The 9,384-nt window shown below is 36.4% G+C and overlaps 1 protein-coding gene across 6 annotated transcripts in view; it reads right to left on the bottom strand.

The window, feature by feature from the left end:
- Positions 1 to 216: 216 nt before the first annotated feature.
- The window catches only part of FBXO38 (F-box protein 38), a 59,029-nt gene continuing 49,861 nt past the window's right edge, over positions 217 to 9,384 (bottom strand). For 5 of the 6 annotated variants that reach the window (XM_009209350.3, XM_003900329.3, XM_003900330.4 and 2 more), the window contains 7 exons: positions 9,088 to 9,188; positions 8,874 to 8,976; positions 4,448 to 4,614; positions 3,185 to 3,330; positions 2,417 to 2,520; positions 1,700 to 1,813; positions 217 to 1,085 (listed from right to left, as the gene is read on the bottom strand). In XM_009209350.3, coding sequence (XP_009207614.1) covers positions 907 to 1,085; positions 1,700 to 1,813; positions 2,417 to 2,520; positions 3,185 to 3,330; positions 4,448 to 4,614; positions 8,874 to 8,976; positions 9,088 to 9,188 — 914 coding nt within the window. In that variant the 3' untranslated portion in view covers positions 217 to 906. The remainder of the gene's footprint in view (positions 1,086 to 1,699; positions 1,814 to 2,416; positions 2,521 to 3,184; positions 3,331 to 4,447; positions 4,615 to 8,873; positions 8,977 to 9,087; positions 9,189 to 9,384) is intronic. The other variant, XR_002522800.2, reaches the window with a different exon arrangement.

The raw sequence follows: 9,384 nt of genomic DNA, 5'->3' as shown, positions 1-9,384 counted from the left end.
CAAGAGTGAAACTCCATCTCAAAAAAAAAACCAAACCAAAACAAACGAACAAAAAAAGTTCTGTGAGTTGAACATCTTATAGCTAAAAACTTTCAGAGATCAGAAATTGGATTACACTGGAATCTTACTTAGATACAACTCTATATATACACTGCTTTTCTGAGCAGTATTTGCTACTCTTCTTTAAAAAGAGGGATTCAGGTCCAAGGCAAGAGAAAAGTTTTTAATAAACTTTTATTTTATATTTAAGATAAAGCATATACACAATTCAATGTGGAAATAAATTACTAGAAATACTTTGGAAACTTTTCCATTTCCCTCTCAAACTCACTTTTCTTTAAGCTCATAAGTCTTTTTACTTGATTTTAAGAAACATGGCAACTATAATACTAAGAAAGAACTACAGCTTTGTACAGAAACATATATAGCCTTGTCTGACTATAAGGTTTAGTTGGTGTTTTAGTAACAACAAAAAAGCACACAAGACACAAACACTCTTCAACAGGTTTACTCAAACAGCTTCGCTCAAGAAGAAAAAGGCACAGATTTAAAGGGATGACAATAATCATTAAGAATGAAGTAAATGGAGACTCAGTCAAAAAATGATACTTTATGAATTAAGTCAAGAAAAACAAAAGTCTTTCAAATTATCTGTCTTCATTAAAATGAATTTTTAAATTAAATTGTATAAACATAGGATATAAAGTTGGTACTTTAGGAAGCGTCTTTGTATATTTTTTATGTACAAATCTTTGTATACAATTTCGATGTTCCTTATACATTCCCTATATAGCAAACTGAGCCAGGACCTCCCAACTGCATGCCTCAAGTCTCTGTGGAGCACTCTGGCAGCTGGATGGTCCTACTTGCTTTCTGACAAAATAGCTGGAAAGGAGGAGGGACCAATTAAATGTAGTCATCTTCAACTGGCTCTCCATTGACATCACAATAGTGGATAAAAATTGCCACTACTCGCTGAAATACACCCTTCTTCATCTGACGCATCTCTGAAATTTCCTCTCCTATTGTTTCCATACAGATGTCTGCAGACAGCTGTCCTTTCCTTCTAGGAGCATAGATAGTGCCTTCGAAATTAGAAATAAAAGGAGAGATACATATGATAATCAGAATCATTTGGAAAATCACTGATAAGCTGGTCCATAGGATATTCCCATATACTGCACTATAATGTAACTGACGTATGAATAGCTCAAGGAATGGGTCACCACCAGTTTGTTCTTATGTTTGATGCCTAAGACAGCGTACATGCTTAAAGTCTCAAGGTAAAAATACTATACCAAAGGTAAGTCAGACACGTGTGCATGTAGTTCATAAAATCCATTTCCTTATAAAGTATTTTCTTAACACTTTGGTTAACAATAAATATTCAAGTATGCTACCACTTAGAGAAACTACATTCAAAAATTTCTCCCCAAATTTCCACACCTAAATTATAAGTTTCCACACAGGAAAATCTGTCCAAGGGAATCCTTTCTACCAGCCTTTATATATCCCTAGTAAGTCCACTGAACATCTATTGTACAAATAAAGAACTGTTTTGAAGTGAGTAAATAAAAAACATTTCTATGGGAAACCATTTAACACTGCACTACTCCTAACTCACAAAAAGATATTAAGTATGTAACACAGTAGGCTATACTTAAACTAGAGAATAGATGTCAAGTCAGGTCATAATTACTTTCTTCATCATCTTCAAAGTCGTATCGAGCAAAGCTGTTGGGCTCTGCTGCTCGTAATGACCTCAGCCAAGGGAAGTCAGAAATCATGGAATATGGAGCTCCATCCACAACACCTAAAAGACGACAAATGTAACATTGCTAACTGGCGTGGAAGTGCTGATAGAGCCAAATTCTGCAGTATTTTGTAAGCAGAATGTAAAATATAAAATAAAGAGAGTGAGTCAGGTGTCCTCAAATCATTTCCAGCTATCAAACTACAGTAATTTGTAATTTTTGTTTATGTTTTATGTTTCACCACTGGTTCTGATTGTCCTAGAAATAGTAAAGACTCATACAGGCAAAGCAATATTCATCTGGCTCCCACTTCTTGCAGGTATTAAAATCATCCATGTTTTGAAGAACTGTAAGACTCCCATTCATATCTTCCCTAAGGCATGTCCAGTCATCTAGTTAATAGCTATTTAACTTTTCCTTTTTAAAAAAAGTATAATTCTCTACATTTGGGTTACTGCTTGCTGTAAGCCCAAACCAGTTTGACTAATTGATTGATGGATCATTCATTCATTCGTGAATGAGAAAGGGCCATGTTTTGTTTCCCAGGCTGGTCTTGAACTCTTGGGCTCAAGGGATCGTCCCACCTTAGCCTCCTGAGTCGCTGGGATTACAGGGGCAAGCTACTGCACAGGCTATTTAACTTTCTAAATATTTGTAAATACCTTCTAAAGTATAGATTTCTCTCCCCCAGGGGTACTTGGGGTATTTCTTTAAGTCTTCTTCACTTCGAGTGGCTTCAGGGAAGAATTCATATTTAATGAGCTCTCTGGAGGCAACAGGAAAAATTAAGTAAAAATTACAAAACTGGAAATAATTAGAGTGTCGGGTAGGAAGGAACCATCAAAACTGTTTCGGACACAGATTCTACCAAACATCTTAAAGTATTAAATACCTAACAGAAGTAGGATACAATCAAACTACAGAATCCAAGTGTAGTCAGGTCAAAACTACTTTCTTCACTGTCTTCAAAATCATATCAGGGAAAGAAAGTCACTTTCTAAGCACATGTCTTCTACACAAAAGGTGCTGAATGCAACATTAATATAACAAATATACAAAAGTCAAATTTTCTGATATAAAATATCATAGTCTTAAGATCTTCTTCAAATTGATCTCTTTTTTCATGCCCCAAGGCTAAATAATGTTACAAGTACATGTACAATTTTTCCTTGTAATTTTAATGTTTTAAAGATCATAAATATATACATATGCTTTTTAGTTTTAAGTCCTCGTTTCCCTCAGTTTCTCACTTATGTCAACTTTTAAGTCCTCGTTTCCCTCAGTTTCTCACTTATGTTAACTTCAGGATAAGCTTGTCTGAAAAGCTGAGATGGAATCATTTAAAATAAAGAAAAATTGGGATTTGCTTCTGGGAGTCCCTGCTATGAGAAATGACTAAAAAGGCCTTTAGGGGCCACAGAGTTACTTACTGATTGATGTTTGCTATCGTGTCCATCCAGCTGCGAATGCGCACCTTATTCCGGACATTGGGAGGGTTGCTGAATTCATGGATAATACAGATGTGATAGGGGTAGGGACCACTAAACAGCTTCTGCTCCAAAGTTAGCGTGTCCACCTGCGGAAGACATCATAAAGAAACACCTTCAACAAAGAGAATGCCTTAGAAATCTCTCTCCTAGAGCTTCAACAATCTTTCCACGGACCTTCCGTTTTGAAATCTCTGGCTGATTTGAAAATCAAATAGTCACATACAGACCTGAAAACAGTTTGTCATGCTGGGAATAATTTTGCAAACTCTTCTGTCTAGGGAACTTGGCAATTTATATCTCACTGTTATATTTAAAAGCTTAGTAAACCAGAGAATCCTGATTGAGATAAATGATGTCAGTAAACTCAGAATCTACTTCTGGGTATGTCCTTTATTAAGTCCTGACTGCATTATAGAACTGTGAATGAGTAGTAACATATACCCTATTGAAATGGGACTGCTGCCCAGTCTTTAAGAGAGAATGCATTTTCTTGTCTTCTAGGAGCCTTTGATAACATTGCTGTTTTCTCATGGCATACCCCTCTCCCATCTCTAGTTATGAAATCTCACTCTGCCATCTCAGTGGCATATGTGTTTATCTCCCTTTTGGGAAGGCAAACTCCTTGAGGGAAGGATCATGTGTTGTGTATTTTTTCGCACCCGGCATATTGTAACTTTTGAGACACTTGACAATATGATGACCTGACTCTTTTGAGGCCAGGCTGATTTAAAATTTCCTTTAAACCCTCTTTTGGCATTAAGCACAGAACCTTATATACAATATACTCTTAATAATGATAATGACACTAATAGTAGTTATATGATGGCTTACTATATACTACCACCTGTTTTAGCGTTTCACATATATTAAATATCACAATAATCCTTGGTATATCATTATTATTCTAATTTTACAGATGAAGAAACTAAGACATAGAAGTCAAATAATCTGCCACAGGTCAGACAGCCAGGAATTTAATCAGGCAGTCTGAACCAGAGACTGTGTTCTTAACCACAAGTAACTTTTAATAAGTATAAAAACCTGTGGAATAACAACTCCCTGCATCACATATAACTTGTAAAAACTAAAATATCATTACTGTAGGTTGGAAGTGAATGAATGCCAAATCCAAAAGGCTAAAGACTAAAAAAAAAAAAAAAAATCACAATATGTGTATCATCGGAAAGGAGCAAAGCTCGTTACCTGCTGCATTGGGCGTAGGTATATGATGCGGTTTCTCTCGGGTGGCATTCTTAGTATCTGGTCTAGTACCTGATCCATGTTCAGTTTCTTGCACTGTGCATAGTCAAATCGGTTTACAATTGGTGCATTTTCTACTTTTAAATGTTTTAGTACCCTGCACCTGGTAGCTACAAAATGAAAACAATGGTAAGCTCTATACATATAATCTTTGGAGAGATGGCCTAATTTTTGTTAGCACAAAATACTGCAGTAACAAACATCTTTAACACAGGTCAAATAATATCATAGAGTACAAATGGCAGTTAACAAAAAAATTTGAAAATGTGGTTCTGTTTACGTCAAAAGAAGGTAGAAGGGGCGCATTAAAGTGCCTTTTTCTAAGATTTTTACTGTTAAGAAAACCAAGCCCTAGAAAATGACTTGCCCAGACAGAAACTGTTTAGGAAATATTTATTTAAAAAATGAATAACTATTATACATTTTTATAGTTAACAATCAGACCTGAAATAATTCACCTATATTACCTTACATTCACTCTCAGGAATGAGCAGAGTTGGCTTTTAATTCCTGTCACAAATGTAAAAGCAGAACCTTGAAAAAAAGACCCAGAAACACATTTGGGTATTTTGGTCTAAAGCTATTCAGTCCAATATAGTAGCCAGGTGGTTAGTGGTTACCATCATATTGAACAGTGTACACACAGAACATTAAAGTTCTATTGAAATGCTGGTCTAAAACATGATTAGTTTTTCTGTTTGACATATAAAACACGAAGTCAGAAAAAAGTAATTTTGATATAATAAACACATTTAACTGAACTAGTATACCAACTTCAGAAAAATATTTCCTTCTCTTTTTTTTAATCTCAAATTTCAACCTGGTCCAATTTTCACTGCAGACTGCAACCAGGTCCAACTTGAGAGAGAAGATCAAATGGAAAAGATTATAAAACCACAGGCTGATTTGCCTGATCTTTTTAACATTTCACAGACATCTTCTGTAACATCCTTGACCCAAATGTCATCATCGTCTTGCACAATCTAGTGTAACTAACTTGACATTTAAACACTGAGCGAGACTCCTGCCTCTCACATTCATTTTCTCCTTCTGTGACATGGTGGAAAGGAGGGGAATTGGTGTTGAGGACAGCAACAGAGGAAAGGAAAGCGCTAGATGACAGTAAGGATCCAATGGTTGCTAGCTATAAAATCAGACATGGCTAAGGTCAGTTCTAATCTCATTTAATCATCTCCTCCGTCATTAACTTAGCCACTATCTACAGACTAAGCTAAGATCCTCTCCCCATGATAAGCTGAGCCAAACAATTTGGTTTAAAGGGGAGAAGGCTGGGCCTGAGGCCGTGTGATCCATCATTAGGTTAGAGAATGTACAGGAAGAATCATCAAAGTAAAAAGAAGAAAACCAGTCAGATTCTTGGAGAGCTCAGAGTAGAGAAAGGAATGGAATGAGGTGCCAACCGGCAGAGTCTGAAAATTGAGTTTTATATTCTCAGAGCTCAAAGGGTGTAGGGACTGACAGAATGAAAGTTCTTTCAGTGCTACTGAAAGGCTAGGGTGAGTACCCCTACTGTTATGAACTCTGAGCTTTTGAAGAGCCTGTGTTCTCTATTGTAGAAGGAAACTCCAATAGGAGACAGTGATTTAAGATGTTTTAGGACCAAAGACCTCATTGGCTGGGATAGAGAAAAGCACTATTTCTTCAGAGTAAACAATAGAGTTGGGGTCCCAAAGGTCTGAACTTTTGTAGAATTCAGAGTAGTGCCTGAATCTCAGTTTCATCTCTCCTTTCTTGGATTCTCCTTAGTTTATGACAAAATGTTTGGTAAATACCTTTTAACGGGATTTCTTTGTTTACTACTAATATGGTAGGAGACGTAAAACAAAACAAAATAAACCTCTTAATATTTTTTGCAATACAGGTTGACTAACCTTTATCTGAAATACTTGGGATCAGAAGTGTTTTAGATTTCAAATTTTTCTTCAAATTTTGGAGTATTTACATTATATACTTACCCTAATAAAAAATATCTGAAATCTGAAATGCACTCCAATGAACATTTCCTTTTAGCATCATGTGAGTGCTCAAAAAGTTCTGAATTTTAAAGCACTTGGGCATTTTGATTTTTAGATTAGAGATGCTCAACGTGTAATAACATCACTAGGCATTACTAGAGGTCAGACCCTGTACTGTGTGTGTGGGTGTGTGCATATATCATGTATATGTACATATACAGGCATTTCTCATTTTATTGCACTTTATTGTGCTTCACAGACATTGCATTCTTTACACAAGGTCTGTGGCAACCACGAATTGAGCGTCCACTGATGCCATTTTTTTAGTAAGCATGTGCTCACTTTGAGTCTTTGTGTTACATTTTTAATAATTCTTGCAGTATTTCAAACTTTTTCATTATTATTTTATCCATTATGGTGGTCTGTGATCAATGATCTCTGATGTTACTATTTTAATTGTGGGGTGCCACAAACTGCACCAATGTAAGTGAACTTAATAAATGTTGTGTATGTCCTGACTGCTCCCCCAACAGGCTGTTCCCCTGTCTCTCTCCCTTTCCCTCAGGTCTCCCTACTCCCTGAGATATAATGATGTTGAAATTAGGCTAATTAATAACTCTACAGTGGCCTCCAAGTGTTCCAACAAAAGGAAGAGTCACAAATCTCACTTTAAAATAAAAAGATAGCAATGATTAAGCTTGATGAGGAAGTCACGCTGAAAGCTGAGATGGGTCAAAAGCCAGGTCTCTTGTGCCAGTTAACCAAGGTGTGAACGCCAAGGAGAAGTTCTTGAAAGAAATTACAAGTGCTATTCCAGTGAACCCACAAATGGTAAGAAAGCAAAAGAGCCATATTGCTGATATGGAGAAAGTCTGAGTGGTCTAGACAGATCAAACCAGCCACTACATTCCCTAAGCCAAAGCCTAACCCAGGGCAAGGCTCTCAACATATGGGCAAGACTCTCTACCAGCAAAAAGATTATGACTTGCTAAAGGTTCAGGTGATTGTCAGCATCTTTGAATAATAAAGTGTTTTTATTTTATTTTGTTTTTTTCTGAGATAGTGTCTTGCTCTGTTGTCCAGGCTAGAGTGCAGAGGCATGATCTTGGCTCACTGCAACCTCTGCCTCCTATGTTCAAGCGATTCTCTTGCCTCTGCCTCCCAAGTAGCTGGGATTACAGGCATGAGCCACCACCCCTGGCTAATTTTTGTATTTTTAGTAGAGACAGAGTTTTGCCATGTTGGCCAGGCCGGTCTCAAACTCCTAGTCTCAGGTGATCCGCCTGCCACAGCCTCCCAAAGTGCTGTGATTACAGGAGTGAGGCTCCGTGCCTAGCCAATGAAGTGCTTTTAAATTAAGGTACATAAATTTTTTAAAAAAATACAATGCTACTTCACATTTAATCGACTATAGTGTAAACATAACTTTTATATGCACTGGAAAATAAAAAAAATTCATATGATTCGCTTTATTGTGATATACCTTTTATAATGGTGGTCTAGAACCAAACCTGCAGTGTCTCTAAGGTATGCCTGTATACATATACATACAGAAACATATCAATCACTGCATTTAACTTTCACAAATGCTTTATGAGTTAAGCATAATTACGCACAGTTTACAGATTGAAAAAAATGAAGACAGAAAATTATAAAACTTGCCCAAGGCAAGGAAATAAGTCAGATCTTCATAATTTTACATGGATGGATATCTAAAATATAATTTTGAATAAAAAGGTAAAATTAATAGATCAATTATAGGATATACTATGTAACTAAAATTTTAAGAAATCATAAAAATTAATACCCTATGTTTGAGACAGACACATATATAAAGAAAGATATAAAAGGTACACTGGAAAGATATATGTTCAATACACGAGTATAGATGGTGGGAGCGGATGAGATTAACAATGAGGGACATGAGACTAAAAAGAAAAAGGGGCTTGGATAAATGATAATGTGCCATGAAGTAAAGATACAATTAATCATCTCAATCAAATACAGAGCAGTTATACACTTGAGGCCCAGTCGGCGCTTCCCTCAAAAACCATGTCCAAGTCACACAGCTGGTAAATGACCAAGCCAGCAATCAAGCTGAGGTCTATCTGACTCCAAAGCCTATGCAGGCTGTTATTTACTCTGCCAGATCAGGCAGTAATTATCCTTTGGAGACAGGCTATTTTAAAAGATGAACCAAGTTTCTCTACATGATGCTCAGAAATACTATGGAGTAATACTTTGAGAACTAGAACAAAGGCGGAACTAAAGATAACCCAACACAATATTTCCTTTAAGAAAATAAGACGGTAATGTTATTACAGTATTTATGAGTTCCTAATTCTTTTAACTCATTCATGATGCTCGTGTATAATACGGGCCCAAATACATACCATGGATGAACATCATCTTGGGACAGTCTTTTAGCACTAGATCTGTGATTCCACAATTGGTCATAGTGACTCCAACGAGATTCTTGGATTTTAATACAAGAACCTACAAGGAGAAAAATTAGAAACTATATAAAGATACAAACTTTAGTTTGCATGCATTACTTAGGAACTGGGCTAGACTGTGATAAAGGTAAGTGAGGGGATTTTCCTCTACCTGCACATGGTCATCCTCGATCACAGGATCACTTGTACTGGTGGATTTATCTGCTGTCCGCTTCCGTTTCATGGCGTGACGTGGCTTTGTTTTGGCTACTTCTAAAAAAGGTAAAAAAGAAGAAAAACCAAAACTTTAGCCTTGCTTTCTTTCCCTCAAGCACATTCAATCACATATGTATGAATACCATCAAGGCAATTCCCAAATCTACAATTTGGTTCCCAATGGAATACAGTTATATTGGTATTTCCAATGGATTGTTTCAAAACAGGATCACCCTCCATTACTTCAAACATA

The sequence above is a fragment of the Papio anubis genome, chromosome 5 (genome assembly GCF_008728515.1).
Source record: "Papio anubis isolate 15944 chromosome 5, Panubis1.0, whole genome shotgun sequence".
NCBI lineage: Eukaryota > Metazoa > Chordata > Mammalia > Primates > Cercopithecidae > Papio > Papio anubis.
This window is presented reverse-complemented; position numbering and strand designations above follow the sequence as displayed.